Source organism: Typopeltis vanoorti, chromosome 25 (genome assembly GCF_054136105.1).
Source record: "Typopeltis vanoorti isolate ZY-2024b chromosome 25, IOZ_Tvanoo_1.0, whole genome shotgun sequence".
Taxonomy (NCBI): Eukaryota; Metazoa; Arthropoda; class Arachnida; order Uropygi; family Thelyphonidae; genus Typopeltis; species Typopeltis vanoorti.
Window position 1 is genome coordinate 49,955,766 of NC_143573.1, and position 22,268 is coordinate 49,978,033.

At 37.2% G+C, this 22,268-nt stretch overlaps 1 protein-coding gene across 1 annotated transcript in view; it reads left to right on the forward strand.

Moving 5' to 3' along the window:
* The first annotated feature begins 13,194 nt into the window (after positions 1-13,194).
* The window catches only part of LOC150092735 (vesicle transport protein GOT1B), an 81,031-nt gene continuing 71,957 nt past the window's right edge, over positions 13,195-22,268 (forward strand). The window contains exon 1 of the mRNA XM_090414682.1: positions 13,195-13,325. Coding sequence (XP_090270808.1) covers positions 13,301-13,325 — 25 coding nt within the window. The 5' untranslated portion in view covers positions 13,195-13,300. The remainder of the gene's footprint in view (positions 13,326-22,268) is intronic.

Genomic DNA, 22,268 nt, shown 5'->3' on the forward strand with positions numbered 1-22,268 from the left:
TGTTAAAAACTGCCATGTGATAGTTTTTCACCAAAGAAGGGCTTTCTCCGAATGCTAAAACAAATCTCACATCATTCACGAGAAGCCTTACATGACGAAGGTCATTGCACCATGGATGCCCTGACATCAATTCACAAGGAGCATCGTGTAACCTGTTCCCACAAGTTTTAGAGTTTTGCAGAGAGCAGTACTAGAATCGATTGTCACTGATGATTAAACCATGGTCCTTTATTAGGATAAAATTTACAAAAGGGAATCCATGAAGTGGCACAAAGCCAGGGTCACTCAGTCCAAGATCATGGCAATAATCTTTTGGGATTGTCGGGGAAAGGAATACACCGGGAATGCAGAATATTATGCACTCCTACACAAACTGCGCGACTCCAGAAAGAAAAGATGAAGGCTTAGTCCATGTTCGGAAGAAAATTTGCAAATTACAATGAGGCGAAAGATTAGTTTTAGGCCATTTTTTCAAACAAAAAGTACAGACTTTTTTCCAACACCATACAAATGTCCATTCAAAGACGAAAAGTGTTGATTTAAAGAGGGAGTTTGTTGAAAAGTGGCGATTGTTTCCTTTCTATCACTTGTAAAAGTTAAGTCAGGCCAGAAGCTTATGGAATCACCTTTGTATGTTGAGAAATGCCAAAAGTGTTCAAATTAAAGGAAATGAAATAACAGAGTATATAGGCTAATCAGAATGAAAATCCTGTGTAGCTCAGTGGAAGTGGTGTTTGCATCCTCTGCTCTTGGTCGCTCGATGTAGACTTGGGTACAAGTCTAGTTGCGGACTAGAACTTTTTCTAAGCCCATCTTCGATCGGCGATTTCCGAGTTAGATGATCTTTGGCACATACAAGCGGGTGTTTTCTCTCGGAAACCCAAGAAAACCGACTAGAATCCATATTATTTCAGACAGTAACTTATCCTATTACAGTTAGGTACCAAGAGATGGTATTGCTTGTTTGCCAGTCTCTTTATCAATGGCCACTTACAATTCACCACGCTACCGGCCAGAACATATATATATGTCCAAGTTGCCATGGGTGCGAAGTGCATTTTCAAATTGTAAAACCATTGATATTACATCGAAATGTACGATGGATACGAAGCTTTTGAGGATGCGTATTTGATCCATAATGGCTGGTAAGGTGATTAATGATTAGTCATGGGCCAGCTATCTCTGACTGATTGGCTACTAGTGAGGATTGAACCGTCCACTCAGTTTCTAAAAACTAGATAGGGTTAAAAGGCCTCGCCTCCTCCCTGTAAAGGAATGAAAGGTGTTAGCCGATTTATTTTATTTAGCAAAATTAAAGTATCCCTGTTTAAAGCCTTGTGGAGTGCCATCCACTGATTCGAATGCTACTGAACTTTGCAGGAATACATGTTCGTCATGCAGAAGCAATTTCAAATGTAAAAAAGTAGTTCCAAAATTAACCACCAGGGGAGCTGCGTGATGTACCGAATGCAGATGGAATTTTTCTGTCTGAGGAGAAAAGCAACAACCATAAATAGCTAATTTTTGTTCAGTGCCATGCATTCACCAGCTCTAGTGTTCAATTTTGCCGTTCAGGTATGCCACAAAATGCATCCTTTGCACAATGTGTTTAATGACAGAATGCAACTGGTCAGGACTGATGTTACGCCCATGCTGTTATCTGTTTCTTTGAAATGATTAATCATTCGTCTCAGAGAACATGGAGATAGTGGGACTCATCGACATTTGTTCAGGCGACGAAATTCGCGCAGTGCAGCAACAGCATTGCAATTCTTTAGGGACAAGGTTAGTGGCATTGCTGCTAGGGGTCAACATTTCCTATTTCACTACTTCATTTCATCTTAAGCTGCCTTCTCTCTTAGGTATTGGCCTAACCTACTAGGATGAAATCACAACCTACTTGGCCATCATAAGTTGAATTGGGACCAAAACCTCCCTGATATGTGGAAAGGGTCCCTACAATCCCACCACTTTTTTTTCCTGGTGTCCTAACATCATTTCGTTTTTTTTCCTGGTGTAACATCACTCGTTATCACTCCAAAATGCTAATATAACTGTCTTATAGTACACCTAATGCTGCATCGGTTGTCTTACAGAATTATCAAAGCGGTTTTCAAGGATTAGGTAGATGGTCCTGTTCGAGAAGTACAGGGTGTTCGGGATAAATTTGACAGTTTCGTAAGGAAAAAGAAAATCTTCTTTGTATCTATTAAATTTAATGAATTGACAAAAAAACATTACAGGCAGAGTTAATTACAATACTATCAACAAGATTTACTCAAAATAACCACTATTAGCATCGATCACAGCTTCAATTCTGCTTCGGAACCTCGAACAAGCTGATGCTACAGTCTCCCTGGGAAGGGCCGCAAAAACTGTTTTAATTTTATCCATTAACTGGGCTTTTGTATTACTGGAAGTGCGATTGGTGTCTTTTTCAACTGCGCCCCATACAAAATAATCCATGGGGTTAAGGTCTGGGGAGTTTGGAGGCCAAACATTTGGACTGGTGAAGTCGTAGAAATTTTCAGACAACCATTTTTGACTTTTCCCAGAGGTGTGGCAAGGGGCCGAATCCTGCTGCCATACATACGGCCTACCATTGGCTACCCTTGTTATCCAGGGCTTGACTACAGTTAGCAACTCCACGAACAAAGCCCGAATTCCAATGCCAGGGTTCTTCAACACCTGTTCCTGCAGATTTGCGAGGAATTCTGCTGTACGAACGCAATCAGAAATCAGATCGTCTGCTAGGGATCTTTCTTCTTGCTACATCCTCGTAGTCACCATTGCAAGTCTCTAGTTCATGCCTGATTGTTTTTACTGTATTCAGGGAGCATTGGGCAGCAGTTGTAATATCCTTATTTTGATGGCGGGCACGAATCATCATGATACAAGTTATTCTCTTCCATGATTCAGGTGGGTTCCAGCTATCCATCCTTTCTGACATCTTGTATATGAATGAAGAAGGGTCCAAACTTTTAAATGAAGAGAAGTGTGTGTTAATACATGTAACTTACGGAAAAATATAATTAATTATAAATATGTCAAATTTATTCCGAACACCCTGTACATTACATTACAGTCTCCAAAAACATTCAGTGATATTGTGTACAAGGAATACAGAAGGTATAAGATTGATTTTATAGGGAAACTTTACATAGGCATGTGGAATGTACGGGATTTACAGATGGGTACTCTTGATACTCTATGAGAGGCATAAATTGACATCACGGTAATTACAGACCAAGTATGGAGAATGTCATTTCAAAAAACAGGATGGTTCGCTAATTGTTTATTCAGGAGGTGACTCAAATCATTATTGGGTAGCTGTCGTGCTGATTACGGTTCAGGCAACAACCCTTGGTTATAATCCTGTTAATGACACACAGAACTTTGTATTAGACTTGTCTTATCCTACCAGTGTGTCAATCGTGTTAGGTTATACATCCTCACAGAGATAAAGCTGATGAAGATAGATGAATTCTACGAAAACTTTGTACTGCCTACCAAGGAGTTATGTACTTTACATCTCATGATACTTTAATGCAAAAGTGGGAAAGAGTATGAGAGTTACGCCTACGTATGGCGTGATTGGTCTGGTAAATGTAATACACCTGGTGAAAGACTGTTGGTATTTACGAATGTTAATAGATTAGTTATTACCAATACCTGCTTCCTGAACACCCACGACAGATCTATACTTGGAGATATAACACTGATAGGTCAAAGCATCAGATTGATTATATCCTGGCTTTCCAACGGTGCAGGTCAAGTATCTCTGTTGTGCATACTAATCCTGGAGCAGACTGTGGTAAAGCCCATCAGCTAGTAAGAAACAAAGTTCGACCAAGGCTCCGAAAAGTTGCATGTCCCACACAGAAGCAACAGCAACTCGGTCGGGTAATCGTTTGAAGACTAGTGAGGACAACTGATCTGAAATGCACTGGAAGGAGTAAAGGGTATATATATATATATATATATATATATATATATATATATATATATATATACACACACACACACATACATACAAGAAGTATTTCGGCCCAATTAGAAGACCAAGAGATCCGAGGATATCAGATTGAATGTGAAATCTAATTGATATAATGCGTTTGGAGAAACAAAGAGAGCCAGACTGAAGACTGTAACAGATTACAGTCAGAATAGTCATCATGCAGCAGAAGAAAAATTTTTATACTAATAAATAAATATGAACAGATAGAACTTCAGAGGAAGAGACACAATTATAAAAGGATGCTTCGTTTATTTCGTGACCAAAAGCACATATTTAAGCCCAAATTAAATGTAATCAAAGATTGGAATAAAGCAGTACTAACAGAAGAACTGGAAATCAAACACATTAAAAGAATAAATACTGTGAGGGACTGTACAGCAGAGAGTAGAACGAAAATTTGGCTTAACCCTCTGACAGGAATATTTCGATTTGGTACCTCCTCCACTTAGACAATAAGGTTAAAAGAGCAGCTTAACAGCAATAAGGCCCGGGTTGCACATGGAATCCCAGCAGAGGTAAGACCACAGGGAATCTAGGGATAAGAGTGTCATGTATTGATTACAAGGATATGGGAGACAGGATCATGGCCTACAGACAGAAGTCGATTTTTACCACTACATAAGAATGGAGATAGGATGAATTGCAAGAACTATATAACTATTAGTTTTATCGTGCAACCAAGATTTTATTAAATATCCTTCTAAATAGTATTGAAGACAAAGTTGAGGCAGAGAAACCCAAGAAACAAATAAGTTTTAGGAAAGGACAGGGTACCAGAGACAGATCATAAAAGAGTATAAATAAAGAATTTAGACTCCCTATGGTAATGTGTCATAGGGTACTTTAAACCATTTGACTGTTTTTCAGCATGTGAAATTTTGGAAAGGAATGAAGCCAATGGGTTTTATTCAAATCAATAGCTAACCTCTACAGTGAGCAAGAATCAATGATAAGAACACGTGTTGGATTAACTCAGGGGTGTCAAACTGTTGGCCCCCGACGCCTCAAGGAAAGATTTAAAAAAAAGTATGATTGCTTTTTATAGTAAAACAGAATTACCGTATTTACTCGAATATAACTCGCCCTCGCATATGATTCCCACAGGGAGTAAGCGGGGCCGTTTACCCTATCTAACTTATGGAGATTGAGTGGGCAGTTCAATCTCCACTGGTAGCCAATCAGAGAGATAGCTGGCCCAAGGCTATCACTGATTCATCGGTACGCAGTGAAGAAGGCGGCAAGCTAGTGCCGCCATCTCGTGGTCTCTAACCCTAACACAATATTTTTAATATCTGAAAATAGTGTGGGTTCTACGGTCGATTTTCTTGAGTTTACGGGACGAGAAACCCGAGTTTCTGGGAGAAAAAAAACCGCTACCCCGTGCCAGAGATCAACTAACTCGGGAACCGGCCGAAAAAAGGCTTAGAAAAATTTCCTCTAGTCGGCGACTAGATTTGAACCACCAAATCCTTTCTTCATGCGGTCAAGCGCTGTAGAGTGCAAACGCCACTTCTACTGAGCTACACAGGCTCGATTTTACTTTATGAAAAAAGAAATTAAAAAATTTTGCATGTACTGTATATCGCACACGAAAATAAAGTTTAACCACTTTCACGTCGAAACATTAACTCGCTCTCCGCGGTAAACAACATGCCTTCTCCAACTGCAATTAGGGACAACTGGTATAAAAAACGGCACTAACCAATGAATCACAAGTCGTCTCCCACATTAACCATGCTCTTTAGACTTAAGCAAAACCATCTGTTTCACTGGCAAACAGTATCTAACTAAAATCTATTGTTTTAGTTAGATGTGTGTGTGAGCGCCCCACTAACTCAAACACAAAGCTGCAATAAAATTCGTAAACGTGTTAAAACTAAGACATATAGAGTGAATGTTGTTAAGACAGTTTCAGATATTATGGAATTTGTTTGAAGAGAATTAGCGTTTCAGCTCAAAAATGTGAGCTTGACTTTGTGTTTTGGTAACGTGATCTTTTGTTAATACCGCACCAATCATATCCACATCTTCATAGCTGTTCTATCTCTATTGGCCTATCATTGCTGCATATTTCACGTTCTGCTTTCACTTCTCAGACATTCGTGAAGGGTGTTCATTACGTATCTAACATCTTGTAAATTACTTAGAATAATGGGAAAGAAGATGACGCTATTTGGATAGATGACTTTGACAATGCACACAAGGAAACCTCTCTCGAGTCCGAAAGTAGTTATAACGAAGAGAAGATTCTTGGTAAGTCATCCCATTTTGAATTTTTTTTCCCTGAAAACTTTAGTTGCTAAAAATCCCCGTATATATCTCACACCATGATTTTTTTAGCTTTAATTTTTGGGGAAAAAAGTGCGAGTTATATTCGAGTAAATACGATATAGATTCATTCATTTTCATAATTTTCATTTTCATTTCAAATATAAATGAAAATGAAAATTCGTTTTCATTTTCATTTATAGTTACAATATGGATGCAACGACCCGCTATAATATAATTGCAGTAATAAAAATTTATATCGCAATTTCAATGTTAGATCCTAATCAATCGTAAACTATATACTTACAATATGGATGCAACAATCTGCTATAATATAATTGCAATAATAAAAATTTATGTCATAATTTCAATGTTAGATCCGATCCTAATCAGTCATAAACTATATTTATGCTTTCATTGTTAAGTTACAGCATGCTGCTGGTAGCATACTGAAAAAGTTGAATTCTATTGGCTACCAGTTTTCACTTGACGCGCAGCATACGCACTGATGGGAATTCAACTATGAGTTTATAATTGCCTGCTACCGTCAATCAGTGATCTTTGAAGTCAGTGCACCGAACACGATCAACGTCAATCTAGCAGTGGGATTTTATTATTTTTTAAAATGTTTTTTTTGCAATGGTATCGCGCACTGGTCTACAGTTTTGTGCGGTTTTATTAGAACATTTTTATAAAAAAAAATTTAATAATATTAATACTATATTTATTCAAGAGCCTGTGTAGCTCAGTGGATGTGGCGTTTGCATACCACGGCGCTTGGCCGCACGAAGGAAGACTTCGTTTGGAGTCTAGTCGGCGACTAGAGGAAATTTTTCTAAGCCTTTTTTCGACCGGTTCCCGAGTTAGTCGATCTCTGGCATGGGCAAGCAGGTTTTTGCTCCCGGAAACTCGGATTTTTCGTCCTGTAAACTCAAGAAAATCGACCATAGAGCCCACATTATTTCAGACATTAAATATATTGTGTTAGGGTTAGGGACCACGAGATGGCGGCACATTTGAGCCGTCTCTCTTCACTGCGTACCGCTTAATTAGTGATAGCCTTGGGCCATCTATCTCTGATTGGGTACCAGTGGAGATTGAACTGCCCACTCAGTTTCCAAAAGTTAGATAGGGCTAAATGACTTCGCCTACTCCCGTATACGGGAATAAAAAGGCGTTAGCTGTTTTTTTTTTATTTATTTATATTTATTCACCGAGGCAATGTCGCTTTCCAAGCTAAGAAGAAAAAGAAAAATTGCTCATGACAGGAGAAAATTTCAAGAAAAATGGGAATAAGATTACTGCTGCTGAAACAAAGAACAAAATTGTGTTCATTATTTGTAACGAAACAATTAGTGTCGCCAAAGAATATAATATAAAAAAGCACTACGATAAAATTCACAAAGAACAATATTCACGCTTTGAGGGTAAACTGAGAGAAAAAAAAATAAGAAATGTGAAGAATTCACTTCAAAGTCAACAAGTATTTTCAAAAATTATGAAAGATAATGAATCAGCTGTGAGAGCCTGTTATGAAATCAGCTATTTATTGGCGAAGCATTCCAAACCTTTTAGTGACGGTTCCTTGGTTAAGGAATGTATGATAAAAGCAGCCGAAAACGTATGTCCCAAAATGTGCAAATATTTCGCGATATTTCTTTGTCCAAAAATACTGTGATCGAAGGAATAACCGAAATGGCAGATAATCTGCGTGACCAGTTGCAAGAAATATCAGCAAACGTACAGTGCTTTTCAATTGCACTTGACGAAAGTTTCGATATTCACGACGTGGCTCAAGTTGCTTTGTTTCTTCGGGCTTGCGACGACAATATGAATATTACTGAAGAGTTCTTGGAAATAATTCCCATTCATGGAACCACTACAGGGGAAGACATTTTTGACGCCGAGTGGGGCATTTTTGAAAAATATCAACTTCCTCTGAACAGGCTCGCAGCAGTGACAACCGTTGGTGCTCCAGCAATGACAGGCAAAAATAAAGGTTTTGTATAAAGACTTGCAGCAAAGTTAAAGGAAATGTATCCAGACATTCCAAAACTGCAATCTTTCCACTGCATTTTTCATCAGCAGGTCATGTGCTCCAAAATGTTGGAAATGAGCAGCGTACTTAAGCATGTGACAAATACCGTGAACTTTATCCAATCCAGAGGCCTCAATCACCGCCAGTTTGCACAATTTCTAAAAGACTTGGAGAGTGAATTTGAAGGACTACCTTATTACACGGAGATTCGTTGGTTATCTTGTCATAAGATTCTAAAAAGCTTTTTTTTTTAACTTTTTGAGGAGATCAAATTGTTCCTAGAAATGAAAAATCATGATGTTGCATTTCTTAATGATCGGACATGGGTACAAGATCTGGCATTCTTAGTTGATATTATTACAGGACATTTTAATGATTTAAATGTCAAACTTCAGGCGAAAGATCAGTTAACAACACATATGTATGATGCACTGGCAAGTTTTAGATGTAAGTTAGTTTTGTTTCAAAATCATTTAAAAGAGAATATTCTAAATTACTTTCCTATGTGTGAACAGTTGAACAATAAGAATCAAAGTTTTACCTTTTCTCAATATTGTCCCAAACTAGAAAAGATAAAAGAAGAATTTGATAGGCGATTTAAAGATTTCAAGGAACAAGAAGTTTTTTCGCTTTTTACGGATCCTTTTTCCTTTAATTTCGAAAAGGCTCCTATTTCAAATGGAACTTCCAAAATGATTCCATTCTAAAAGCGAAATACCAAGAAGTTGGTGTACCAAAAATATACAGTTATTTAGGTCAAAAATATGTTTGCAGCAAATATTCTGTTATTTTGGAAGCAAGCATTTATGTGAACAATTATTCTCATGCATGAAAAGTAACAAAACAGCCCACAGATCAAGATTAACTGACGTCGACCTTTCTGCCATAATGAAGGTTGTATGCTCACAATCTTTGAGTCCAAAAGGATTTAGGAGAGGTGATAAATTGATCAGCAATCTGAGGTACTCTGATGATACAGAACTCCTTTGTATTGACAAAAGAAGAACTAGAACAAATTTTTGATGAAGTTAATGTGATCAGTAAGGACAGAGAACTTCAGGTGATTCCTAGAAAGACAAAGATTATGGTTCTCAAAGGAAATACATACAGACAAGGAAGCGCCTGAGAAACAAGTGTATCTTATTGGAGAAAGAATTGAGGAAACCAGACAGTTTGAGTACCTGAGATGCATTATTAATGTGAAGAACTGCTGTTCAGAAGACTTCAAAAGAAGATTAGTAATTGCTAAAACAATAGTCAGAGACTTCTAAAATCTGGAAGGATGAATCTATCTCCACAGGGACAAAGTTTGAGACATCATTATTATTCATGACACTTCCAAGGAGTCCGAAGACTCATCGCGGGAGAACACCTATTGTACAACACTCCATTTCCACCACTATACCGAACCTATACTACCAATCAGCTACATCAGCGCCATCTACTGCCCACCACCCAGTATTTTTTTGTCTGTAAATTGCGTGTGTTCTGAAGGGCTGATTTGTCTGTATGCGGGATGAAAAACTCTGCCACATCCGTATGAGATCTGCTAACTCACCTTCGATTGAAAAATTCCATATAAAGATTCCGCCCGTTATGACGAGACTCGAGCTTAGGCCTTTTCCAATTGACGGGCGCAACGTACCGTCGTTCTTCCAATTGCGCTATGGAGGTGCTATAGATATACGGATGCATCTGTTTTTTCAACAGTGACTTATGGATGTGAGACAGAGAACCTAAAGAAGTCTGATAGGAAAGAATACCTGCTTTTCGGATGTAGTGTTATAGGATGCTGTTGAAGATATAGTATACTGAAAGGCAGACAAATGGATGGATGCTAGAAAAATTCTGTAGAACTTGAAGGCACCTTAAGGATATTGACAGAAGAAAGTTGAAATACTTTGGACACATTAAAAGGATGTTAGGAGGACTTCTCAAAGCAGCAATAGAAGGTAAAGTTCCTTGAAAAAAAGGAAAGCGTAGACCGTCAATGAGATGGGCGGATGGTGTGTGTGGAGGGATTGATCTTCAGAGAGTTGAAGCCTCCAGAAAAGCATGCAACGGGACCACTTGCTGAGGTATCTGTTAATGTCCAAAGAATAGATAGATGGAAGCTAGTAATTAACCTTGCTGCCATTATTTTGCTGGTTATAGCTGGAAGTAACATCTACAGTGGCAATTAAGGAATACAATTTGCAGATGATTCACTTTCCACAGAATTTTGACTTACCATAAGCAATGAGATGGGCGGATGGTGTGTGTGGAGGGATTGATCTTCAGAGAGTTGAAGCCTCCAGAAAAGCATGCAACGGGACCACTTGCTGAGGTATCTGTTAATGTCCAAAGAATAGATAGATGGAAGCTAGTAATTAACCTTGCTGCCATTATTTTGCTGGTTATAGCTGGAAGTAACATCTACAGTGGCAATTAAGGAATACAATTTGCAGATGATTCACTTTCCACAGAATTTTGACTTACCATAAGCAACAAATCGCACAAGAAAATTTGAAAAAGTCATGAAAAGTATAATAGGAAAACGCCAAGTAAAAAGTCATTTATACGTTCAAAAAAGATAAAGCTTTCAGTGTTTTCTAGAATCATTCAAAAAAAAAAAAAAACGCGTGTTGGCTGGAATCTGAATCAGATCCATTTCCACTTTTAATTAACCAAGCGTTATCTTCTAACCGAAACTGAATGTTCAGTGTCTTCAATCTCTCATATATGTTTTCTAGTTACATAATATTTGGTCTTTTTATCTCAATAGTATGTTTCCTTTGTTATCCTATTATATATAAATTATTCATATTTGAGTTGTTTGGTGAGCGTTTAGAAATCCAAATCCAGTGTAGCTCAGTGGATGTGGCGTTTGCCACATAAGTATCACAAAACTACAGCGCTTGACCGCACGAAGGAAGACTTGCTTTCGAATCTAGTCGGTGACTAGACGAAATTTTTCCAAGCCTTTTTTCGACCGGTTCCCAAGTCGAAAAAAGGCTTGGAAAAACCAAGGTGTTTCCAACTCGGGAACACGGAAACTCGGGTTTTTCTTCCCGTAAACTCGACCGTAGAACCCACATTATTTCACATATTAAATATATTGTTTTAGGGTTAGGGACCATGAAATGGCGGCACATGTTGAGCCGTCTCTCTTCACTGTGTGCCGCTTAATTAGTGATAGCCTTGGATCATCTCTTTCTGATTGGGTATCCGTGGAGATTGAACTGCCCACTCAGTCTCCAAAAGTTAGATAGTGCTAAATGGCCTCGCCTACTCCCTATACGGGAATAAAAAAAGCGTTAACTTTTTGATATCAATAGTAAAAAAACATACTGATTTGTGGATTTTGTGCCATATGTACCAAACTAACACGATAACATGGATTTGCTCTTTATTGTTTGCATATGCTTGATTAGTAAATGCTTCTCTAAATAGAGGGGTTCTTCCTAGTAAGTTTTTTCATATGATTTCTGAGTAATTAGATATCTGGCACAGGCAAGTAGGGGATCTTCCTGCAGAAACTCATATTTTTAACTTCATGTTTCAGAAATCGATCATAGAATTGACACTGAGTAGACAATAAGACTTGATTTTAAAGGAATCAGGAACGTTTACAGCAGACTACTGCAGCCATCTTTGATTCCTAACCATAAAATTCTTATTGTCTGCTCAATGTCAATTCTATGATCGACTTTGATGAAACATGAAGTTAAAAATAGGAGTTTCTGCAGGAAGAAAACCCCTTTCTTGCCTATGCCAGATATCTAGTTACTCGGAAACAGTATGAAAAAACTTACAGGAAGAACCCCTCTATTTAGAGAAGCATTTTCTAATCAAGCATATGCAAACAATAAAGAACAAACCCATGTTATCATGTTAGTTTGGTACATATGGCACAAAATTCACACATCACTATGTTTTTTTATTGTTTTTTTTCAGTTGTTATTCCTAGAATATTATTACAAATATTACGACACATACAAGGACTCATTGTTGGAGGCACTCTACTCCACTACATGCGTCTATTTCCCCTACGATAATCAGCCAAGTACACATCATCTACTCTATTTAATTCTCCAACTATACACACACCGCCCTCTACCATCCACCACAAATAACAATATTATTTGTCTTTAAATTGCGTGTGTTTTTCGCTGTGGAAGCTAATTTCCCTGTATTCGGAATAATAATAATAATAAACTGATACTTCCGTAGGAGATCAGTTTACGTACCTTCAATTAAAAAAGTCTACATAAAGATTCCTGTCATCATGAAGAGATTCGATCTCAGGTATTTCTAATCAAAGGCCGCAATGTGTTATTGCCCTTTTAATTGCACTGTGGAAGCGCTTACTTTATTTATTAGTGTTTATTTATTTATTTACGTTACGTATTCTGTAAGTGAGTAGAATTTTAGGTGACGTTTCATGAAAAGTTCATGACGGGAGGAATCTTTATATGGGCTTTTTCAATTGAAGATGAGTTAGCCGATCTCATAAGGAGGTATCAGGGTTTTTTCTCCCGGAAACTCGGGTTTTTCATCCCGCATGGAGACAAATCGGCCCTTCAGAACACATGCAATTTATTACAGTCAAAATTATTAGCGGTGGTTGTGGACGGTAGATGGCGTTGATGTAGGAGGTCAGTAGTAGAGGCTCTGTGTAGTAGTGGAGACGGAGAGTTGTACAGTTGGTGTCCTCCCGCGATGAGTCTTCGGACTCCTTGGAGGTGTCACGAATAATAATAATTTAATGGTATTTCTTTTGCAGATGGAGACACTGCGAAAAATAATTATATGTAGCCCACTTGTGTTGTCACATATATAAATAAATGAAATGTCAGCTACTAGATGGCGCAAATGATAGTGTTGTAAAATGCGTTCGGGTTGTGAGCTGTGATGTGTGAGAAATGAGCATATGATCATGGTTTCTTGAATTTAGTTTTTGTTGTTTTAAACATTAATTCTCAAAAATTATAATAATGATAGAAGTTTCAGATTTTCAGAGTAAGTAATGCCCTTTGCTAGTTTATCAGAGATTCAATCAATTATATTTTGAAGTAAACGCCAGAATCTTGCTATGTACTGTTACTGTATAGGGCATTATTTATCCTAAATGACCTGTAAAAGTTAATGTAGTTTTTTATCGCATATTATTAAGTCGATCCTGAACTCTCATAAGTGGAATATTTTTTGCGTTTTGTAAATGCCTAGGACTGTGGGAAGGAAGATTATCATCTTCCTTCCCACAGTCCTAGTTGTCATCTGGCAGTATGACAGCGGTTGCGGGATTTATTTATTTATTTTCAGAATTAAGACTCGACTACGACCTGACTGGTTATTTTCACAAGAACAGTAATATTATTATTATATGATCAGTAACTTGCTGAACTAGCCTGAAGACACGAAATTATTTTTTTTAAGATCTCTTCCTGGTTCTAATACCAAAAATACACAAGCAGGGCATACCATCAATATACCGCTTTGCTATGCAAACATCCAGGTAACTTGCTAACATTGGCAAGACAGATTCTTTTATAAAATATAATAATAATAAAATACAATTCACTTTATTAAATACATTAAAGACATTTTAATAGAACCTACTGAGTTACTCACAAGTTTGGACATCATTAATCTGTTTGCCAATGGGCCCACAGCAGAAACTGCACATATCCTCCTAGATCTGTTTCCCTTCTGGACGTTGTAGAACTTTTTTCTAGCATTGAATTAACACTACCATTAAATTCCAAGAAGAACGACTTTTTTTTTTTTAAGCGAAGGAAGGATTGGCAATAGATTCTTCCCTTTCTCTGCTATTAGCAAATTTGTTCATGGAGTCTGAGAAACAAGCCTTATAGCTTGGGGTGGGGGAATACAACTTTTTATTTTATATATATATATATATTTTTTTTTTTTTTTTTTTAAATTTTGAAACCATACACGAGAGGTTGGTTAATCAACCTATAGTAATGGAAATATTTATAGAATGCACATATTGTAGAAACTAAATGCCTATGTATAAGTAAGAATGAGTTGGTTATTAATCAATCTAATTGCCCTCCTCTGTACTGAGCCAAGCATTTTGGGGGAGTTCTTAGGGGGGCTCCACTGTGTGGAGCCCTAAGAACTAACCTAAAGTGTGGTTAAGGTACAAAGATGACATTTTCATCATCTGGCCTTACTCCACTAACCAACTAGAGGAATTTTTCTTGTACTTGAATAATATTCACTCTTGGATAAAATTCACTTTTAGGTTGAAAATCAACTTTTTTTTATTGTTTTGGAGCAATTATATATGATTCTGAGATATAGGACATACAAAATATCCACAAAAGAAACCAGGATCTTGATTCCCTCACTTCCATCCTTCCAAAGAATGGCTATAAAAAAATAAGAAAATTCTACATCAACTTCCTAGAGCCAGGGTAATATGTATGCAATTGATCACAGACAAGATTTCAAATTTCAAAATTATGTCAATTACGTCCCCCCCCCAAAAAAAGAAAAAAACTCATTCACTACTTAAGAAGCCTTGTGTCTGTAGTTTGTGTTATGTCAGACAGATGAGCAGGTTGGTTGAGACATGCATTGTTTGAACATTTCAAAGAGCTGGAGATTGATAGATAGCACAAATCAGGATTGGCAGCTCATAGAATGGATACCATACATCAAGTAATGTACCAACAAACTAAAATAATCCACATAGATTACAGTTTCTACTCAAGAGCATTCAAAGAGTCAGCCAAAATGATAAAACACTCTCAGCAGTGCAATAAGAAACAAGGCATGATTTTACATCTAGGTTTCTCATTAAATAACCAATGCACATGGAATGTAAACATCTCAAATGCCTACATAGGGCATGTGAGCATTCCATTGTTATTCTTGTTTTCAAATAGTTTACTATGATTGATACTTGTTTGCAAATAGTTTACTGTGACTGATACATGTTTGTTAACCTAATTTTTGATTTTATTCACTTTATCTCCTGATGGTGTGAAATGCAGTAATTTCATGAAACTGGTTGTGTCTTTAGTATTAAGTGTTCTATGTAGTGAAATACCACCAACACAATTGCAATAATACGTTGCATTAAGGATCACGAGATGGAGAGCAAATGTCTGCTGCATTCCATTATGAATTGGAACCCTTACCAGATTCCACTTAACCACGTCATCGTCAATATGGATAAAATACATCACTCCTCTACACTTCGTATCCATCACATATCTCAATGTAATATCAATGGTATTACAATTTTAATATGCACTTCGCATCCATAGTAACTTGGACGTATATATACTTCCTGGCCGGTTGGGTGGTTAATATCATTATTAGTTGGAGCCAGCTATCTCTGATTGGCTAAGGGTAGAGATTGATGGTCCCTCAGTCTCCAAAGATTAGATAGGCTGAAAATTGGCCTCGGCTCCTCTTTGTGGAATAGAAGGTGTTAATGAAACACAGCAATCTTAGGTTATGCAGATAATAAAAAAAATAGTTTTGGACCCTTATTTGGACATAATTTATTACAGGAAGCTTCAACAGAAAAATAGCAGAGATAACACTAAAGTTATCAGAATAACACACACAACGTGTAATAAAAAATGACCACACTGCTACCATGAATCAACAATGCACTACCAAACACTGGCCTGTGGCCCTTGAAAGCTTGGTCAACCAGGCTGATGATTATCATTATTGATTCTCTGTGGAATTAAAATGGAAAATAGTGACTGTCATACTCTACCTTAAAGTTATTCACTTATATTTAAAGTCAGACTTATATTTTGTCAGTACTTTTCACTGCACATATAACAGCCTGTACTCTCCGAGGCATTGACTTCATCAGACGCTGGCGATAATTCCAAAAAATTCCAAAGTGGTGGACAATGCTTGTTGCAGCATTGTCCACCACTGCTCCTTATATGTCAGTCCTGAATACTTGGATCTGTTATCTTGCTCTACAGCATCCTAGAGAGATTTGATAAGGTTTAAAATTTTGGACCTTGGGATCTGCTGGATGGTCCCAAACTCAGATGAGCTTTCTGGGTGGTTGCGACCCAGTGGGGGTGGTGCATTCTCCTGCTGAAACAGACCATCGGCTGCAGGATGTGCAAGGCCATGAAAGTGTTTAGGTAATCAGTCAGCACATTCTGGTAGCTCACAGCATCTCAGGTCCTCTCCATATATACTAAAGGACCTAATGTGTCACATGATTAGGCTGCTCAAATCAACACAGAACCACCACCTCCTTGAACAGAGCTGATCTGACACGATGGGGGCCATGGCCTCTTGCTGTCAATGTCACACCTACACCCTCCCATCAACTCATTCAACTGATAATGGGATTCACGATACCATATGAATCTGGTCCACTCTGTAGAGGTCCAGTTTTGATGGTCCTGACACCAGGCAAGGCGTAATGCCTGATGACAAGTTGTCAACAGTGGTACATGATTAGGGCATCAGCTCCCATAGCCTATGGTATGCAGAGCATGATGTACTGTTTGCTCGCTGATGCTGCTTGGACCTCCAATATTAAAACTGGATGTGATTTGTGCCGCCATTGCCCTGTAGTCAGTCTGTACAAGCCTAGACAGTCTTCGTCAACCTCAATCATCAATGGCGTGTGGTTGGTTACCACTTGCTTGCTGGGTGCTGGTACTTCCATTGATGATGTACTTGCATTGGACCCTTGATATGGTTGCTCTCAAGCAGTGGTGCACCCAGAGGGGGGGGGGTGTCATGGGGCTCAGGCATCCCCCAAAGAAAAGGAAAAAACACTAGAAAATTTTCCAGAAATCTTTTCCTAATTAAAATTAATTTTTTTTATTTATGTTGTGTCGTGTCTTCTATACTATTCATGAATTAGCAATCACTGCAGATACTCAGTCATAGGTCATATGGATGCGTAGTGTATATTCGCAAGTCGTCTACTCAACTCCCCCCCCCCCAAGGTTAGATCTTGAGCGCTCAGCCCCCCCCTCCAAGATTAAATCCTGAGTATGCCACTGCCCTAAATAACCCTAGAATTTTTATCATTTGGGCATTAGAATGACCCATCTGTCTTGTGTCAATAATACATCCACAATCAAAGTCGCTAAGAATGCCACATTTACCTATGTTCGTCAATTGTGATACACTGTTGGGAAGTCTCAATATCTGCCTGTTTACTGTCTGCATTTGGTTTGGGTATGTTTCACTCTGTCCGAGAAATGCCAGTATCAACTTCCCATCACCCCTATCTCTAATGTTTTGTCCATTGAATGTGCGTGTACATGCATATATGTGTATATATATATATATATGTATGTATGTATATATGCACATATATGTATGTATGTATATATGCACATATATGTATGTATGCATCAGCAGTGAATGTTTAGGGTGTGCGATGCTCATCCACCAAATAGCAATATCACCGATATTATATTTTTGCATTTACTCCTCTTAAAGACTCCCCTAATTGTTTCCAGACATCACATGATTCCTAAAAGTAAACACAATATACTAATGCTTCACGAAGTGGACACTTTTCGATGCATAAACATCGCATCACATTTCCGTTAATAGCCTAGGCATGCATTTAAAATACATACACCTTTGAGCCCTTTGAAAAGATGTACAGTTGGCACAGCGGGTCAAATTCTTAATGTTCTAGTAGTGTTAAACCGCTCAGAAGTTGAGGCAGGGTGAACTTTGAGACAATAACACCTAGAGGCTGTGATTGGTTATTGTGTCAACCAATCCAATTGAATGTTGTCATTTGTCATGAGTTGCTGTTTTTGTTTTCTGAGTTTTATCTGTTTTGCATGTGGGAAGTGTGAATTGACCTGGTAGGCATACTTTTATATATAATATAGAGAAGTTTTTGATATATAATTTTCAATAAATTTATAACTTTTTTGCCCATATTTACGGGAAACAGTACTGTAGTCGAAGGAGGTAAGCCACATCCTCCTGTTCCAAATTATACACATTTGAGTAATTCAAATGTACCAACTAAATATGGCATTCTCCTTCATTATTGTTTTATAATATACAGTATCTTAAATACATTGTCCCACACTATGTGCAGATTTGGTTAAAATTAGTTAATAAATTAAAGTATTCAAAGTTATCATACAATTAATTGCGTTAGACCAATTAAGATGTGCACTGATGTGCTATACACTCTTAAAACTTTCATACATTGATAAAAATGCAATGATATGGTCAAACTGATGTGAATTTTGTAACGTGGGTTGCACAAGCCACGGCAACACACCCAACCAAAATGGGCATGCGACACCACTGATGTGTGTGTGTGTATACACACACACACATATGACTTGTGCATTACTTCAACCTTAGTATCTGTGTGGGATCCGATAGTGGGCTTGCTTCCTGGGGAGTACAGCGGTTTTGCCCCGATGCAAGGTCCTTGCACCGGGGCAAAACCTTGCCTGTTATTGGGTGGGACCACTGCTGTTTCTTGTCTTGGAGTAATTCAGATTAGGAGTGATGAGTTTAGTAGTGATCCATTCAGGTCACTCAGTGAAATTTATTAAAGTTATCTTGTAGGTCAGGGTTTTTGGAGAGGTACCCTCACTTTAACAGTACCTCAATGAAAGTTGAAAGTGGTCTTTGGTAGTGGCTCTTCCCATAATGTATAGCATACACACAAAAAGATTTGTGCTTTGTATTGAGAAACTAATGCAATTAGTGTGAAGTCATTAGCTTTGATATACACGTACCTAGTCATGAAGAAACTTCATGTTCAAACTTTGTTTGTTTACACTTGGATGAAGGATTAACCTCTCTACCAGCCATGGTGGATGAAATAACGAGATCAAATTGTACTTCTTATCATGTTATTCAATGGATAACATGGATACGATTACAGAATCGTATCTAGATTTTGTTGGATCTATAGACATCATGGCTAGTTGGGGGTGTTAAACAAGAATATAATTTCTTGGCATTTTTAAATTTAATTTGCTTATCATCATCCTGCTCATTGCAGTAACCATTTCTGCTTTCTCAACAAATGTGACCTCTGAATTTTAAATTACCTATGTTGCTCCATTCCTGTGAAACCATCGCATTATCCACTTGGTCAACCAGACTACCACTGTTCCTCTGTGAAATCAAAATCTTATTTGGAAAATTGATCCTAAATGTCATAAAAATGTCATATGCAGCTCCTATGCAGTGAGCAGCTTTCCATCATTGCACTTTGGAATGCAGTATTATATCCAGCAAAATTGAATTAGTACCTTCCCACTTCTATCTACTTTGGTTTGAAAAATTATGTTCTGATTCTCTCTAGGACAATGAGGACTACATATACACAGACTTTCTGCATGGACTTTGGGGTAAACCTTGCTATAAATCTAACCAAAGCTAAAGACCTATCATAAACTCATTTTTATGGTTACATGTTACACGGGATAAAATTACACGAGGACGAAATTACACAAAGAAAAAATTACACATAGATAAAAAGACACTAAGAAAAAATTAAAAGGAAAAAATACACAAGTAAGAAATTACACATAAAATAAAATTTACCAAAAATTGTACAAAATTTATAATCAGCAAGTGGTAAATCACTAGTGCAGATTTGGGCAAGGGGATTATGGAGGTGGTTGAGTTGGAAACTCAAAATGATGTAGTGATTAGCTACCCTAATTAGTACTTACCTCAGATTTACAAGTTTAATTTCCTAAGGTAAAACCAATCGACAATTGTTAATCACCATGAACTGCTCAAGAATTTCTAAGAATTGTTTAGGTGAAGGTATATAAGTAAATTTTTGTCTTGCATTCTTCAGTTCTAGTTTAGTGACTCGTAATACAACTAGTTTATAACATGCGACGTAATTAATTTCGTGATTAATTTTTAATACCCATTTCTGATTTTGAGTACGGCGTTAGTAATAAAGGTGGTCAAATTATAATTTACAAAGGATTTGAGTTTGTTCGTCACTGTGAAACTGCTATCGGAACTATTCATTGGCATTGTGCAAAGTTTAGAACTTTACATTGTCGATCGCTGCTCCATACCAGAGACAACAAGATTATCCATGAGTCTTCAAAACACTGTCATGTTAATAGGACTTTTGAATATGAAGTTCATCAACTTGCAAATCAAATGAAAAGAAAAATGTTGAATCCAGGCGCAATGGCTCGTGCAATTATAGCTAACAGTTTAGTGACTGTATCAGACGGATTAAAAATGTGCCTACCGAAGAAGAGCTCCATGACAAGGCGATTAAATAGATCCAAAGCTAAAACAATCGGAAACGTTGTTTTAGTGTAATTTTTTCCTGTGTAATTTTGTCCTGACATGCAGTTTTATCTCTTAAGAATTCTGTGCTCATCTACTTTTTTTTTTTTTAAGCCCTGATCCATTTCAGAAATACAAGCTATCTCATCTGATCCATTCATCCCCTAGTAATATTTAATTTATTTACTAATTCCAGTATAGCCATTTCATTTATTTTCAAACTCTTTTCCATTTTCCCTTGCAGTATAAGAATAAAGTTGCTTCCGGCTTTATGAAATACCTGCACAAAGCATGTAGTACATTTAATTACTTGTTTTGCGTCATACATTTCTTTTATTTTTGACATCCAGAGATCTGAGAGCATCAATTATAGGTTTCTCATCTTACGATGGGGGCTTCTGATAAACACCTAGAACAAAAATTATATTAAAGAAACTGATATAACCACAAGAAAGAGCATACAAAGATATAAGAACATAAGTTACCTTCATAACTCTGCTACTAGTATGGGTTTTCTTGTCAGTTGCTTTAATATCAATTTTGTTCTAGGTGTTTATCAGAACTTTCCACCCCAGCCCCTTGCATGTCAGTAAAATTTGAGGATAAATTTCATTATGTATTTTTGTTAGATAGTTACAAAAATTGGATGGTTTCATAATTCATTTTAACAAGATCATCAGTCACCACATTTGGTGTAGATAGGACACAGGACAAATTGCTTTAAGAATAATCAAGAATATTTCTTCATACACACTGTATACATTTTTGCCTCTCATTTTCTTCATTGTAACTTTCATATTCACAACTCTCTTCATATTGAAGGAAATGCTATTTAGACCAAGGTACTACAATTTTTGGGAGAAGAAGGTAAGAATTTTATTTTTATTATTTTTTTTAGCAAGTTAGTTGTAAAAAATTTACCAAGACACCTCTAGCTGTATCTCAAATACAAGAAGACAAAAATCTTCAGAACTCAGATTGAGTTTGTGCAGAAGCCTTCCCAGGATTCTATGGATAATGTCAGATTTAAGGGAACTGTGATGAAATGCCATTTCTTTTTGTTTGATATGATGGGCAGTAGTTATGCTATGGTCATCCAGTCCAGACATTTCAAGTAGTTGGAAGCAAACGTAATCTATATATTCTTCATATCTAACCTTAGAAGATCAACTGATTTTATTGCAGCAATTGAGATCACATGAACAAGCAATATTGTGTACACCAGGAAGAAACAAAGGAAGCATTTTTGGATGAGGCTAGTTTTGGGGCATTCAACCTTCTGATTTATGCAGTATAACCATGTACAACTTTATTACCATATTTTAGCCTTTTGACTTTTTAGGTTTCCATTCTTCAGATATTTCAGATATTATCATGCAAAGGAATAAAGAGCAAGTGTTTCTTTGCATGGAATGTGGTTGGTGAGTGGAATATACAGCCCTAACCCAAACCATCTTATAATTTATAGTGTTGGTCTTTTCAACTTCTTTGAAGTAGAACAATTTTGCCCTCTTTCCACTCTTGGGACTTATGTTAAACAAGTATGTCAAGGGTGCTGAGTGCTGTTTACACTCTGGAGCATTCCATAAAGAGATGGTAATACGTTGTTGAGTCTTTCTGCCATATTAACATCAAGTTTACATAATTCCTCATACCTCCTGCTCACTCACTGTC